A 17,275-nucleotide genomic window follows, 5' to 3' on the forward strand; every position below is an offset into this window, starting at 1 on the left:
TTTTAATCTTGCAGTGTTTTGGAGTACATGGAGCTCTGCATTGCTGGGTGGGGGGGGGGGGAATGATTGGGGGAAATGTTTAGAATTACATAATGGACAAGTTTAAATGCAGTGCAAATCTGTTAAAGCTTGTTGGCTTTAGTGTGTGTTTATTCCTGTAGTGTTTTGATGTGAATGGTGCAAGTTAGTGGCACATATGCTGACTAAGTCATTGACGATATTATGCTGTGCTGAATAATCATGGAATAATTATGTTAATACTTCAATATTGTTCTGTTGTCCTTTACATCTTTTTGTTTCCACACTTTTTGGTGGAAATATATCAGTCTGTCAATGCACTTAACCAAGTTTTGAAAATCTGTATGGATGTTTGACTCCATTAATCTAATAATCTACCTGTGTCTATCATCTGGTCCTGGATGTCTATTTAAGGTGTTTTTTTAAATGAAAGTGTTACTTTCTTTGTATCTCATTGGCAACAGTGACAAAAATGGGAGCTTGCAGAACTAAAATACATCGAGCTGCAGTTGGTGTACTGTTGAGCAATTTCAGAAGACAATCTGAGCTTAAATGTCATTGTTTGTTTTCTGTACAATGTCTGTTGTTCCAGATTTACTAGTGCTGCAATTTTGATAGCTTTGGACATTAGCAGAAATGACCAAATGCATTAAAGAAGAGTATGGTGTATAAAGGAATATTAGTACAATACAACATTCCAACAAATTCTGCTTGAATATACACGAGCAAATTTTTGTTCAATGGCTGTTATTTGCAGCTACAGATCTTAATGCTGTGCCTGCTCAATTGGAAACTTAGTGCGATGAATTTTCCTTTTGGTATGAGTTCAGCACATTTGCTCAGCTCTTTAAAATTGTGGGAAAAGTCCATGGTTGTGCTTTGACCCCTGCTGTGTTGATGAGGATGTTCAGTTGTAATTCCTTTTGTCAGAATAGTTTAGCCTATCTGACGTAGGATGCTTCCTGCAGTTTATTTGTAGGCATTTCATATACATGCTTTCTGTTTTTGTAAGTGGATCTAAGAGGAAATTGGTCAATTAGCAGTCCTTTTTAATTATTACCATTTGTGTTGCACAAATTGTCCATGCTTGTTCCAGCAACTAAACAATAGCAACGAAATTTTCTATCTGCAAAATAATTAGCATCAAGTTCCAGACTTGCATGTTATACTTAAACACCAATATAGGAATTGAATTGGTGCTAACAAATTTAAAAAAAACTTTCAACCACTTCCCCAGTTTGTTCTCTTACTTTAATAGGGTATTTGATTGGGGTGGGCGGGGGGTGGTAGTGGTGTGAAGAGCACAAGTGCTGCATAAAGAGCCTGAGACTAGTTATGACTGTTGCCTAGTTTACCTCAATTTAGGAATGATTTAAAGTTTTTGTGGGAAGCTATATTTTTAATATATATGGCTTAAGGAGTTTGCTGTCTTTTTCCTGATGTCCTCCCTGTAATTGAGTCACTGAATATTATTCTTCAAGATGAGCTGCAAGGCAATTGCTGCAATTACTTTGACTTCTTTGTATTTTTTAAAAAAACTTTGTTCCAGAAGAAATCCAAGGCCAGCACAGTCTTGTAGACTTCCCATCAACCTAAGGCAGTCAGAATTAAAGGCCTAATGCTAAAACTTCTTTTAAAAAGAAATTAATTCTATCCTGAGCACCAAAATAGCTGTTCATTTTGGTGGAAAATTCAGCTCATCAATGGCCTTCAATGTACAAACAAGAGACTGTACTTGTTCTGATGTTTGGCAATATTTGTACACAAAGCCTTCAATGAAGTCCATGTTAATTTGTATAAATAGAAATTTCTTCCAATTAAATATAAGGAAAAATAGCATTGAGTTGGAAGTGTTAGGTTTTCTTGCCACTTGTGCATTGTCTTGGTGTTTTATTGTAGTTAATGCCTTGTATAAATAAGTGTTTTGGTTTGATGACCCCTCATATCTTCTGATGGAAGATCAACTGAAATGTTGACTCTGTTTTGCTCTCCTTAGATGCTGTTTCATTTTTGATTAATTGTATAATTGAAATGAAACAAAATCCCAATGGTAGAAATCTTGGGGGCGGAGTGGGGGGGGGGGGGGCGTGGTGGAAGAGAATGCTCTGAGTAGAAGCTGTTGGAATGCTGCAGTTTCAGAAGTGCCTATTCAATATCCTCAAGTGAAGGTTAAAGATCCCATGGAACTATTTTAAAGAGCAAGGGAATTGTTCTGATGTGTTAGTAAATATTTAGCATTCAACTAACACTTAAAACAGACTAGCTGGTCATTCATTTTATTGCTGTTGAGATCTTGTTTGTAAGTTGCTGTATTTTTTTTGATGCCACGACAACTGCCTTTCAGAGGTATTTGGTTGTAAAACATTGAGGGATCCTTGAGTCAAAGGTGCTAAATACAAAATCTTTTGGCTGTGATATTCTGGACTTTGGGATATGTAAAAGGACTGCTCTGTCTATTTTTGCTAGATATTGTATGATTTCCATATTTGTCAAATTTTGATTAATGATCAAATGTGATTTGTATATAGTCATAAATGTAAGATGTTTGTACCCATTGCTCTAGATTATAAGGTCTTGGCATTAACATTTTTCATTGTTTCCCTTTTTAGTGAGAGTTGATGCTAATGTAAACCAATATTTTTGGAAGAGCGAGCTTGGATCAATTTTAGTTTTGATTTTGCTCAGGCAAGTACATTTGTTCAGAGTTAATTTTCTAGGTGATAGAATGGAGTGGCTGTGAAAATGGGAGAGAACCAGGCAGAGTTGAAGTCAGACAATCTACTTTAACAAGATTCCATAGTAAATTCAAGCACCAGGCAGACTGTCTTGGTCATTCAAAATAGTGAATATAACAAATGTTTTGAAATCACTGACTTCGCAAATTAAACATTTTCAAATGTACATAATTGACTTTGAAGTGCTTTGGGATATCCATCCTGAGATTGCTGTGACTTCTTTCGTGTTTTGTTTTAGGCTGTCTGGCAGTTCCTGGGTAGTTTCCAGATAATCCTGCTGCAGCTTGACATTCTCTCCATCCTTCAGTAAGAATCATAACATCAACATACTTTATCATAAACCTAGCTATGCAGTGCCTTTAACAATTACAGCTGTTTTTCCCATTTTTGTACTTTGTCAAGATGAGGGATGTTAATATTGGAAATTGGAGTACTTGATCATCTTGGCAGCCAATATTCATATTGAGCATGCCCATTTCAGATGTAGCATGAGGCTTAGTAGAGCCTTCACCTATCAGTGAATTTCATCTACAATTTGCAATTGTTTTACTATTATATACCTGAAAGGAATTGGTGCAAGCCTGATCCCTTATTTTTAAAGGTTGTACATTCCTTGTGTCACACTAAAGGTATAATTCAATAAGTTTGCAGATGACGCGAAGATTGGCAGTGTTGTGCAGAGTGAAGAAGATTGTCTAAAGCTACAGCAGGATATAGATTGTGTGGAATGTTGTGCAGGTAGATGGAATTTACTTGTTATTGGTCTATTATTGTCACTTGTACAGAGGTACAGTGGAAAAACTTGTCTTACAAACCGATCTTGCAGGTCAATTCATTACACAGTGCAGTTACATTGAGTTAGTACAGAGTGCATTGAGGTAGTACAGGTAAAAACAATAACAGTACAGAGTAAAGTGTCACAGCTACAGAGTGCAGTGCAAAAAGGTGCAAGGTCACAAGGTAGATTGTTAGGTTATGAGGTCATAGGTCATAGTCCATCTCATTTTATAAGGGAACTGTTCAATAGTCTTATCCTGCCAAGTCTGAGGTGATGCATTTTGTGAAGACAAAGGAGTTGTATGAATACAGTAAATGATAGGGCACTAAGAAGTGTTGATGAACTGAGATCTTGGGATTCAAGTCCATAGCTCCCTGAAAGTGGCAAGATGGGTAATGGGTGGTGAAGAAGGCATTGTGGCATGTTTGCCTTCATAGGTCAGGACAGCAAATATAAAAGTTGTGTTGCAAGTTTACAATGCACTGGTTATGCTGCACTTGGAGTATTGAGTGTAGTTTCGGTTGGATGGATTTTTTTTTGCTGGAGAGTACAGAGCTGGTTCATCAGGATGTTGCTTGGATGGAGGACTTTAATTGTAAGGAGAGATCAGATAGGCTGGGCTCCTTTTCCCTGGAGCAAAGGAAGCGAAGGGTTCCTCTGAATAAATGTGCTTAACTTTTTTTAATCATGTGAATTTGATACCTTTTTATTTTTCTCTAAACATGACACATTAGAATATGGGTGCATTCATTCTGGGGATTTTTGGCATGACCTTTTGTACGAATGTAATGTAGGTATTCCTTCACTCACCTGGACTATGTACTTGGAAAATGTTTCTATTGTCTTCAGGAAAAGATGGGAATATGTATTTTGGTGCAGTTCTGTGGGTGGAGGGTTGCACACTGGTGGTGATAAATGGATTCGTAAATCAAGGATATGTACTATTAAAGTTGGCAGTGTTATAAATTGAAATCTGAATAGTAAACTTGAGTGAGCAAAATCTATTTACAAAAATTATCTAAACAAAAATATTTCCTTCATTGTCTATAGGACTGTAAGAAAATTTTCAAGTTACTGTAAATAAAAATGTACAGATGGGTCATTGCCTTTCTATCAGATTGATGGATTGCAATCTAAACTTAAAGCATGAATGGTTCTCTTTTGACAATTATCTCCATTTTGCAAGTGACTTTTTTGTTTTTGGAACTTGCAATCAGGGTGCACTTTTAGGAAGCAGGGTGCACTTTTAGGAAGTGGTGATTTTGATGCTCAGGTACTGGAACCCTATCGATATTGCCTCTGCTTTGTAGATAGCTGTGAGTAGTGCAATATTGCTTATAGGGTTTCAGTGTTTGGGAATTGCAGCAAAATGGTTTACGAAACATCGGTGAGTAGAAACCTGGGTATTGACATCAGTGCAGTTTTGCAAGAACAGATTGTGCACAGTGGAAGGAGAATTCAGGAAAATATGCACCACTAAGCTATGCAGTCATTTTCTAACTCATTTGCTTATTGCAGTTAGTAGTTCCAATCTTTGCACTTGCTGCAACCTTACCAAATGGTTTGTCATTAAATATGAATGACCTGTTACTCTGCTATATTGTTCTGTCATCAAGATGTCAAATTTTGATTCATCTGCTTTGCTGTGAATGATCAAAGCATCAAAATGGTGCTGCATTTGGTGACAGTACTGTAAAGGAGAAACTTGTACCCATGTATCCATGACAAAAAAGGATTTGGTCTATGGAAAATGTGGTTGAGATTTGGTGTACTTGTGGTGGTATGCTGCTATACTACTTTTCCATTTGGTAGGAAGTGCTGATAACTTGCTCAAATGACTTCGTGAACTTTTGCAGGTGGTGTTTTGAGCAATGTTTCATAAGGAAGGTTGAAGCAAAGTCCAGTGTTTAGTGGCAGCTGTGTGAATATGTAACTTTCAATCTTCAGGACCCATGTCCACTTGAAAGCATAGTTCAAATTAGCTGCCACACTGCACGTTTCTAATTGAATTTGAGAGTTTAGTGGTGATAAATAAAATATCCATTCCTTCACTGACATTATTTGCATTTGAATACTTGTGGATCTGTGTTACGTTTTGCAGACTGATGTTGCTGGCATTTTTTTTACAGGCAGTGAATGCTAGTGAACTGTAGTTGTTAATGTAGTGCTTAATAGCCAGGTGTCCATATTGGTCCCACAAATAGTAATAATGACCAGAGCATCTGATCTGGTGATGGTGAATTGAACTCTACTTCAGAGTGTCAGAGATCCTTTTTGTGCACTTTTTGAGATCCTTTGGGCACATGGAGCATTTTTGCTTAACATCTTCTCTGAAAGGCAGCACCTTACAAAAATACAGCATTCTTTCAGTACTACTGCTCAATATCATTATAGATTGTGCTTAAATATCTGAAAAGCAGATTAAGCCTATAGTTTTTCTCTCTTGGAATGAGAGCAAATACTGATCTAAGGTTCATGATTTGGTCTTGAGAGCAGTAGAAGGAATGCTTGCATTATTTCCTGAGAATGTGCAGTGATATTTTCAAGCCCTGTGTTTTATGGTGGTTTAGCTGAAAATGTTAAGTGGCTCAGCATGAATTTTGGTAGTGTGGCATCCAATGCTACACTGCCTATTTAATGGAAGTTGATCTCAAAATCCAAGCCCTGGTATTGTGCATGTTATCTGTTTCTAAGAAGTCTCTCCACTTGGCTCTTTTGGGGAGAAGAGCACAGGATCACTTAATTATTAGATTCCTCCAAAGGGTATATTCCAGAAGCTGACCTGTCCCAGCATGTGTCATCTCATTTTGGTTATTTGCCACTTGTATATTGAAGAACAAACCTGCTCAACTGGTTCAGATGTTGCATTAATACCAGAAGGGATGAGTATTTTCTGTTGTAATCTGAGTGGAGCAGATTAAGTTTGCTCTTGGTGAACTCTTGTGAGATCTTGTGTCAGGGGTAAACAACACTAATGTAAAAATAGAGCAATGCAAGTGTTTTTGGGAAGCAAGGCAAGGTATCTTCCAAATTAATTGAAACCTAAAGTTGGAGAAACATTGGATTGGAGAGACTGCTCTTGCTTTGTGGTTTTACCTGTTTGAACAGCAAAACTTCAGTAGCATTATTCCCCCCTGCATCATTTCAAGAGATTTGGTTTTCAATTTCAAACAACAATTGGATCGGCCCTGAACATTTGGTCTTCTAAAAGCACTAACTGTTTTTTTGAATAATTGAACATGACTGAATAATTTATACTGTGCATTCTGCAGATCCCAAGAAGAGCAACATAAATGGTTTTGTGTGATTAAAGAATGAGATTTCCTGTTCTTGCATATCACAATATAATAAAGTTGATCTCAGTGTTAACTATTTCTACAGCTTCTATAAAACTTGGTTAAAATCAGTAATTATTAAGAGCCTTGGTTTGAGTTTACAGGTGCTGTATCAATGAAAGTTGTTTTGCTTATGCAGTAATCATGAGTATGTCATTGAACTAATTTAAATGTATGAGTTAAAATTTCTTTGGTATTATTGATTTGGTTTTAATTAGCATCTTGTGTGGCAATAGATGCCCTATTCAGAGTTATTGGGCTGTCCTTTAGCAAGAAAGACCTGGAGATAGTGGTTTTGTTAACTGGTAGGTCAACAAACCAATTGAGCATCATGCAACAGTGTTTCCCAAGTGCTTCACTTCCTAAATGTGGAATTATGGTGCAGTGTTGAAATCAGTCTTGTCATAATTGATTCCACGCTTTTGGTTTAGTACCATTCTGCTTGTTTGGGGAGTTTGTAAAATGGATCGGTTTTGCATGTTTCTGATGCTCAAGCCAATGCATTAAGAAAACTACTTTCTTAGCATTAGACCATGTCTACTTTATCATACCATGCATCACAAATAAATAGTCTCACCTTGTTCTTTAAATAGGGCTATTTACTCAAGTCATAAGGTTTGAGTTTCAAGTCCACTGTAGGATTGGAGCATGTGATTTGGGCTGGAGTTAAATGGGGAATGGATGTTTACCTTCTGGTGCATCCTCTGGAGTAGTTACTTAAATAGTATCATGGGATCTATTGTAGCCATCTGAGTGGTCACAACAGACCTTTTATTTTTTGTTATCCAAAGAGATGCCACCTTTGACAGTACTGCACTGAAATGCCTGGCTGAGTTGTATTCTCCTGTCCCAGAGACGTGTTTCCACCATCGGTTTCATGTTGATAATGCAATAATAGGCTAAGGCTGACAATTGAGTTTAAGGAATCCTGGGGCAGGGTGGGGGTTGTCGGTGGCTGGATGGGCAGAGTGAATGTTGCTGATGTTTTAGAGTGAGTTTTTCCAAATGGATGGGATGACTGCTCTGTTGTCCATTCTCTCTCCGGGCCCTGTAGGTAATGCAAAAAAAAAACTAATACCATTCAACCTAGTGCCATAGTGGTTTCTGTTATGGACACGTGAAACTCTGTTTGAGGTTTACCTACATTAGCCCAAAAACATTTATGGAAAATAATGAAAATAGATCTTGGCCTCAATGGTTTCCTGTTTTTCTGGAAGAAATCTCAGCTGAAAGCAATGAATGGTTTTAATTTCATTCTTGGACTCTTTTATTTGGAATGGACCAAGCAATGTAGATTTTGCTTGGATACCCATCATGATCCTTCCTCTGCCTAGGACTCCGGGTCTGGGATTTTGAAAAACTGTCAGACAAAATGACAGCTAATATTTGCCCCTCATGTTTATAAGCATTTCCGTCATATTGATGACAGATGTCTAGAAATTCATCATTAAACCCAAGTGTCAGCTTAGGCCAATTATTGTATTTTCAAATGAAGCGAACTGTAGGTAGCATAGTTCATTTGAGGAAAGGATTGTGGTTTTTATTTCAATTGACTACTTTGCTCCCTTTTGTGTTTAAAATGCTGCTTTTCAGGAATTGATATCTTAAAGAAAATTGTTGAAATCTTTGTGCAACATAGCGTGCAACATAGCATGCAACTTTAATGATAGGATGTAAATATGGAAATCTGTCCAATTGCATGGGCTTGCAATCCTGAAGGCATCAAATTTGTTAATACTGCATGTTGGTTATACTTTGTAACTACATTTGTAGTGTTTCTGACCCCAGTGATAGCATTTGATCATCTTTCATGCTTGATATTAATATTTTTTCTGCATCTCCTGCAAGAAGATTAAGGTCTTGAAGAATCTGTGCATGAGAGATTCTAGAAAAACTCTTGAAGCTTGTACAGTCAAGAAAGAAATGCTACATGTTGTATTTCTGTGGTTCTTATCTATCAAAAACCAGGAGTTATCCTTCACCTTGATCTACCTTGCTACAAATTTGTGTACTGTGTACTTTCATTCAAAAGATGTCAGAATAACATCATTCTTCACCTCTAGATATCCGATGGGATAAAAAACAGATTCTAGAAGTAGAGGACATGAACAATTCTTTCCTTTCCTCGTATTCCCTGACTGGAAGTTCTTTGCTAGCACAAAATGTGAGATACAGGTGCATGATGAACATGGTGCCACCATTTCAAAAATCTGTTCTGGCTCTTGAGGATGTGCAGTGACATCAAATGGTCTGCTTCTGTATTAGTTGAGAGGACCAGCCTTGCATGACTTATGAATGTGGTAGGGGTTTTAGAGGCTTTAAATTCTGGTGGATAGCAGAATGTCTTGCACAAGCATTGTATGTGTCAAAACATTGCTGTTAATGAATCTTGCACAAACCCTTTTTCTCTTGCCCTTCCTCCCTCCCCTCACATTCTTCCCTTCCACCATCCCCGTTACCTCTGCTTACGATTTACTAAGTTTAAAGGACTGACACCTTGTTGGGTGTAGTTCTTGAGATGCCACTATCTCTTCCATCACCAAATTTGGCTCTCAAGTTCATGTACCATTTTGATGGTTCATATGAGTAAGTTAATGACAGTCAGCCTCCTGCTGGTGTTGGCTGTATCTGTTTGTTGTCAGAAGTTGTTTAAATCCCACACCCAAGGCTTGAGCACAAAGTTAACCTGTATTTCAGTGTTTTAATATAACAGATTACTTTTTTTGGATTAAACATTTAAACTCCCATCTCAAGTGAATATGTATTTAAAAAAAAGCTTTCAAAGAGGAAACATGGGGGTGCTCATTACTGATTTTTGCTAGTCCATATTTATGGAAGGAGTTATGCATGCAGTCCTTGGCAAAAGACTAATCTGAAATTGGTGATAAGGGTATACCCTTGATAATTGGTAACTTCATTCTCCATTTCGGGCTTCATCCACCATCAGACATTGAGAACTGAAGTGCCTTCATCTACCTGCTTTGCTGTAGAGGTCTTTTGAATTGGATTGCGATTTGTTTGGAGCCCCCTATTTGCCCTTACCACCACAGTGATGCATTGAAGAGTTTTTGATTCTAGCATTCCATTCAGGTTCATTGCTACAATCCAAGCCTCTCTACCACATCAAAGCTGTGACCCATAGAGGTCCATATTTTTACCTTATTCTGTTATTATTTTAGCGCTGGGAGCTTGCTATGGCAAATTGCAGACTATATTCCCTGCATTTCAAATGTTCACTTTAAAAGGATTTCATTGGATTTGATGCATTCCTGGAGTACTGTCAATGCAAGTCTTTCCTGCACATTGTGCTCACTTGCAACAGGTGTACTCTGCATGGTAACTAAATAGTACCTGAGTTATACTCCTGCCCCAACAGAAACCAGTTTTAGACAACAGATTGAAATGCTGTAGCTTGGATACTTCAAACTTGCTGGTCCACTGGGGAAGAAGAATGCTCCAGAATTCCAATACAGTACTTTGCATATCAAAGGGATGTATTTTTGAAGGAAAAATAGAATTTATTCACTTACTGGGGAAAGTATACAATTCACAGCTTAAGTTAGAATTCCACACATGGGAGTGAGGCACTGGGCAGTTATAAATCAAATAAAAAAAACAGGTGTTTTGAGCACAATGGATTTTATGACAAGTTGTTCCTTAGGGTTTTCAGTAGTTTAAGTGCTGGTAGATGAACCACATGGCTGTGGTTCCATGAATACAGTTGAGGGCATTAGGCATCAACAGAAAAATGTGACTGGCAGGCACTGACATGTTTTACTGACTCCCAATAAGCTCATGTTGGCCAATAATATCAGGAGGTCCCATAACTTTTTTGAGCCAGCTTAAGTTTAATAATTATATTTTTAGATCACTGCCAATGTGATGGATATTTAAGAGCCAATGTGATGGATATTTAAGAACACTTTGACATTGTCATTTTTATTTGCATCTGGGAGGAGTGTTAATCACAAGGCTAGAATTTACTGTTTCTAATTGCCTTTTGCTAAAGATGATTGTGAGCCTCCATCCTGAACTGTTTTGCTCCGGGTATTTTAACTATTGTTAGTGAGAAGACCCTGGATTTTGACTTGGCAATGGTGAAAGAAGAGTGATACATTTCTAAGGATGTAATTTGATTGTGTATGACCTTGCCAGTGGTGGTGTCCCCATTCTACTCCTGCCCCTTGTTCTTGCTTGTAGAAATAGCAATTGAGATATGCTGTTGAAGTAGCCTTGGTGATTTAGTGATGCAGTTTGTAAATAATGCACATGGCAGCCATGGTATTTTGGTCTTGGGGACTCAATTTTTCAGATGAATCTAATGCCAATCATGCAAGCTGCTTCATGGAAAGTGAGCTGCACTTATTTAGATAAGTAGACAGTATTCTCTCATGCTAATGTCCCTTGGTGAAAGTTCTGGGAATTAGGGTGAATTATACCATCGGATGCTGAACCCCTAACCTTTTATATTTGTGGCTGGTTCATTTGAGTTCTTTGAACACTTGTCCCACTCCAGGGTGTCAATGGTAAGGGTTTTGCCATTGAGATTGAACAATGAGGCAGATGGGTAGACTCTGGTGATGGTTGGTCATTACTCAGTGCTTGGATAACTTTTGAGTTATCTGTGTGCATTTGGTGGCGTTACATGCACCAATTTCTGGTCATTTTTTGGAAGGGAGGCAATCAGTGAAGGATCTTGGACACTGCAGTTGATGTCCTGGAGCAGAGATGATTGACCTCCAACACTTACAATTATCTTTTAATGGCAGATGTGACCAGCCAGTGGAGAGTTTTTCCTTCTCTTCCCATTGACTCCAGTTTTACCCAGGCTGTCTGATGCAAAATTTGACATTAAAGCTGCATTTAAGGGCAGTATCTTTCACCCTGCATCTAGAATTTAGCTTTAGTCCATGTTTGGATCCAGTAGTTCTGGTAAAACCCAAATTTGAGTATTGTAATCAAGTCCTGTTTGATACCTCTATTGACAGCACCTTCTGTTTCCTTGCTGCTGAGTTGATGGATGTGTTGAAACTACTCAAAAAAAAAACCCAACAAAAATATTGGATCCAGTCATGGCTACTTCACTAGCAAAGGTCTTCAATGCTATAACCAGCATTTTGTCTGCATGTGCAGTCTTTTTGGTTCCTTCAGCGCTTTCAATTTCTTTCGGTGAATCTAATTGCCTTCCATGATGGCAAGGAGGTGTGATGGATCATTATTGTGGCACATTTGACTATATAATTTCAACCTCTTGTGTCACTATTTCATGGGCTGAAGTCCAGTCCCAAGTATTATGCCTGAAAATCCAGTGCAGTATTAAAGGAAATCTACAAATTTAGATTAGGCCAACTATTGAATGAGGCATATAGCTGGTTTAATTGGTGTTTTGATTTCAGCTAAAGAGATGACTGGCAACTTGAACCATTTTTCCAGTTGCTAAGTCTATCTTGCAAACATTGGGCTGTAATGCAACGTTATTTTAAAACTATTTTTTAAATGACCTTCTGAAATGCTTATGGATTTCAAGTCCTGGGATCTGCTGATGTCATCTTGAAAAGAAGTGGGTAAGTTTGAATTCTTGCTGGTCCAGTGTTTAAAACCCCTGGAGAATTGAGTTGGTACAAGCAGCAAGAAATGTAATCCCTTTTGCTGTGGGTAAAGATGGTTGGTTGAAGGGAGGAGGGACAGTAATGGCAGGGAAGAGGAAGCCTGTTTGATATTTTTAAATGTGATTTTTTTTTCCTCTTTTTTCCCCCCACCCCCCCCCCCCCCCCCAATTAGTTTGAGAAGGCAGAGTCTGATCTGGATTACATTGAACACAAACTAAAGTTTGAAATACTGAGAGAACTTCCACAGAACACTGCACAACAGGTACTGAAGTTGTCTTACCCAAACATCCTGGGGGAATCTCTTTATTTTGCTGATTTGCTATAGACCACTTTTCTTTTAGCTTTATTTTGTAAATATTTGCATTTTCAACTGAAAAGAATTGTCCTTGTCAAATGACAATTCATAAGCCTGAATCCAACAAAGTATGTCAGTCTTTTAATATGCTTTGCAGTATTGACATGGGAGCCCTTTGGTATTTCAAAAATGGCATATTTTCATGGGCTCAAGTGCATGCTCTGACAAGAAACTATACTTTTTAATTGTAAAATATTCTGAAGCAATAGCTTTAGCTGTATTATTTAATGTTATTTACATTTTTAAATATATATAATTGATGTTTGTCATCAAATTGAATGGGCAAGTTTTGTCTTATTAATTTGCTGCCTTTCTGTAGCCATATGAAATCCAAAGAATTTTGAGGCAAGGAATGTCAGCAAAACTGGGGTTCCTGGTTCTGTAACAACCCAAAAGCATCAGCTCTTTATCAGACTTGATATTTTACTTTTAGCTGCTTAATCTTGGGCATTTCATTGTAATTTTACAATTTTGATCTTTTTATATAATTAAGGAGTGGGTAATTTTGCTTGCACTGTCTTCATCTTTCACAACATTTTGAACCCAAATTTTAGGAAAATCCAATAAAATTGCTGGAGCAACTAAGGGTAATAAAATTACGGTATCGTGAGTTGTGTGCAGAAGCAGATCTGATCGCTATAGAGCGTAAAGAATCAGTGGACTTCATCCGTACACAACTTGCCACTACATTGCAGTTAGTACAAAAGCTGCAGGACCAAAGTGATCTGAAGGTAAACTTTTGTAATCTTAAGATTCTTATTCTTGGAGGAAGAAAGTTTTTTTCAAAAAGTTGAACGAGCAGGATTGTTTCGTCCTTTCAAAAGAGATTGAAATGACATGCAGCAATGCACAAGTTGTGTGAATTTTGTATAACTTTTCGGCAGTGTGTGCACCAAACCCATCACTGCTTGAAAGTAATAATCTGTTTATGTAGGTAAAGTTTCTGCCTACCAAGAATAGACTTCAATTTGTTGCTGTGCAGCACTGCCATTTGAGTCTGATTTGCAAGACTGACCAGTATCTTTGTGTCCTCTTTGACCACGGGTGAGGTCCCGGATGACTGGCGAGTGGCTAATGTTGTTCCTCTTTAAGAAAGGAACAAGGGAAAATCTGGGGAAACTAGAGACTGAGTCTTGTGTCAGTCACAGGGAAATTGCTGGAGAAAATTCTTTGAGATAGGATGTACAAGCATCTGGAATCCAATGGCTTGATTAGGGAAACCCAGCAAGGCAAATTTATTGGGGGCTTTGAAGAGGGGCTTGAGTGGGCACATGAATTCGAGGAAAATAGAGGGATATGGGCGTTCTGTAGGTGGGAGAGAGCAGCTATGTTGGCCCAACATTGTGGGCCAAAGGGCCTGTTCTGTGCTGTACTGTTCTTGTTAAGATTCAGATGTGAGGAGTTGACTATGTTGGGAAGGAACTGGATTAATGTGGTCTTTTTTGTTGTTTAGGAGGGTTTAAACTAGTTTGAGGGGGAAGGGAACCGGAGGAGTAGGTCAGAGGAAGAAGGGAATGGGGAAAAGTTAGATCAAACAGGTAGAGAGGCTTTGGGGAAGGAGAAGCAGAATACAGGCTGTAAAAGTAGTAAGGTAGATGGACTGAAGTGTGTTTACTTAAATGCAACAAGTGTCAGGAATAAGGGGGATGAACTGAGGGCTTGGATAAGTATGGGGGACTCTGATATCGTGGCTATTACTGAGACGTGGCTGACGTCAGGAGAGGAGTGGATATTGAATATTCCTGGTTTTCGGTGTTTTAAGAGGGATAGGGAAGGGGGGAGAAGAGATGGAGGGGTGGCGATACTGGTCAGGGACCCTGTTACAGCTGTGGAAAAGATGGATGTTGTAGAAGGATCATCTTTCGAGTCCGTATGGGTGGAGTTAAGGAACAAGAAAGGAGCAGTTACTCTACTAGGAGTATTCTATAGGCCCCCCGGTAGTAGTAGAAATATAGAGGAGCAGATTGGCAGGCAGTGTTTGGAGAGAAGCAGAAATAACAGGGTTGTTATAATGGGAGACTTCAACTTCCCAAATAGACTGGAACCTGCTTAGTGCCAAAGGTTTAGATGGGACGGAATTTGTTAAATGTGTCCAGGAGGGATTCCTGACGCAGTATGTCGACAGGCCGACTAGAGGGAATGCCATGTTAGATCTAGTTTTAGGAAATGAACCGGGACAGGTGAAGGATCTATTGGTGGGTGAGCATTTGGGGGACAGTGACCATTGCTCCATAACCTTTAAAATTGTCATGGACAGGGACAGGTGCAGACAGGACAAGAGGTTTTTCAATTGGGGAAGGGCTAACTACGAGGCTATAAGGAGAGAACTTGGGAGTGTAAATTGGGATGTCCTTTTTGAAGGAAAATGTACCATGGGGATGTGGTCGATATTCAGGGATCTTATGCAGGATGTTAGGGATAAATATGTCCCGGTGAGGCAGAGAAGGAATGGCAGGGTGAAGGAACCGTGGGTGATGAGAGAGGTGGAACGACTTGTTAGGGAGAAGAAGGTAACATACGTGAGGTATAAGCAGCAAGGTTCAGACAGGGCCCGTGAGGAATATAGGGTAGCGAGGAAGGAACTTAAGAAAGGGCTGAGGAGAGCTAGAAGGGGACATGAAAAGGCTTTGGCTAGTAGGGTTAAGGAAAATCCCAAGGCCTTCAAGTACGTGAAGGGTAGGAGGATGGCTAGGGTAAAGGTAGGTCCGATTAAGGACAAAGGTGGGAGAATTTGCCTGGAGGTGGTGGAAGTGGGAGAAGTTCTGAATGAGTACTTCTCTTCAGTATTCACCAGGGAGAGGGGTCTTGAGGCGGAAGGGAGTGCTGGTAGGGGTAATGTTCTCGAGGTTGTTGATATCAAGAGAGGATGTGTTGAAGTTGTTAAATAATATTAAGACAGATAAATCTCCGGGGCCTGACGGGATTTTCCCCAGGCTGCTTCGAGAGGCGAGGGAGGAGATTGCTGAACCGCTGGTAAGGATCTTTGAGTCCTCGTTGTCTATGGGGGTGGTGCCGGAGGATTGGAGGATTGCGAATGTGGTCCCCTTGTTCAAAAAAGGTAATAGGGATAGGCCAGGGAATTATAGACCAGTGAGTCTCACGTCTGTGGTGGGTAAGCTGTTAGAAAGGATTCTAAAGGATAGGATTTATGAACACCTAGAGAATCATGGACTGATTAGGGACAGCCAGCATGGCTTTGTGAAGGGAAGATCTTGCCTCACAAGCCTGAGAGTTCTTTGAGGAGGTGACGAGGAAGATTGATGAGGGCAGTGTGGTGGATGTGGTTTACATGGACTTTAGTAAGGCATTTGATAAGGTTCCTCATGGTAGGCTTCTTCAGAAGGTCAGAGGCCAAGGGATCCAGGGAAGCTTGGCTGTGTGGATTAGGAATTAGCTTGCATGTAGAAAGCAGAGGGTTGTAGTGGAAGGAGTGCCCTCAGATTGGAAGGCAGTGACTAGTGGTATCCCGCAGGGATCGGGTCTGGGACCTCTACTTTTTGTGATATTTATAGATGACTTAGATGAGGGGGTGGAGGGCTGGGTTAGTAAGTTTGCGGATGACACTAAGATAGGCGGTGTTGTGGATAGTGTGGAGGGCTGTCGGAGCTTAGAGGGATATTGATAGGATGCAGAGCTGGGCTGACAAGTGGCAGATGGAGTTCAATCCGGAGAAGTGTGAGGTGGTACACTTTGGAAGGATAAACTCCAGGGCAGAGTACAGGGTAAATGGCAAGGTACTTGGCAGTGTGGTGGAGCAGAGGGATCTGGGGGTTCATATTCACAGTTCGTTGAAAGTTGCCTCACAGGTGGAAAGAGCAGTTAATAAGGCCAATGGGATGTTGGCTTTCATAAGTCGCGGGATTGAGTTTAAGAGCCGCGAGGTTATGATGCAGCTTTACAAAACTCTAGTTAGGCCACATTTAGAGTACTGTGTTCAGTTCTGGTTGCCTCATTATAGGAAGGATGTGGAGGCATTGGAGAGGGTGCAGAGGAGATTTACCAGGATGCTGCCTGGATTGGAGGGTATTGAATATGAGGAGAGGCTTAAGGTGCTAGGGCTTTATTCACTGGAAAGGAGGAGGATGAGAGGAGACGTGATAGAGGTATATAAAATATTGAGAGGAATAGATAGACAGTCAGCGCCTCCTTCCCAGGGCACCAATGCTCAAGACGAGAGGTCATGGCTTTAAGGTTATGGGTGGGAGGTTCAGGGGAGATGTCAGAGGGAGGTTTTTCACCCAGAGAGTGGTTGGTGCATGGAATGCACTGCCTGGGGTGGTGGTGGAGGCAGATACATTGAACAGGTTCAAGAGCTTGTTGGATAGGCATATGGAGGAACATGAGATAGAGGGATATGCAGGAGGAAGGGGTTAGGTAGCGTGAGGGTGGTCTGATGGATGGCACGACACGGTGGGCCGAAGGGCCTGTTTAGTGCTGTATGGTTC

At 39.8% G+C, this 17,275-nt stretch overlaps 1 protein-coding gene across 2 annotated transcripts in view; it reads left to right on the top strand.

The window, feature by feature from the left end:
• ska2 (spindle and kinetochore associated complex subunit 2) overlaps nt 1-17,275 on the top strand; it is a 34,339-nt gene that overhangs the window by 7,900 nt on the left and 9,164 nt on the right. For both annotated transcript variants that reach the window (XM_052035354.1, XM_052035355.1), the window contains 2 exons: nt 12,648-12,737; nt 13,385-13,561. In XM_052035354.1, the coding sequence (XP_051891314.1) occupies nt 12,648-12,737; nt 13,385-13,561 (267 nt within the window). The remainder of the gene's footprint in view (nt 1-12,647; nt 12,738-13,384; nt 13,562-17,275) is intronic.

Source organism: Pristis pectinata, chromosome 21 (genome assembly GCF_009764475.1).
Source record: "Pristis pectinata isolate sPriPec2 chromosome 21, sPriPec2.1.pri, whole genome shotgun sequence".
In the NCBI taxonomy this organism is placed as follows: Eukaryota; Metazoa; Chordata; class Chondrichthyes; order Rhinopristiformes; family Pristidae; genus Pristis; species Pristis pectinata.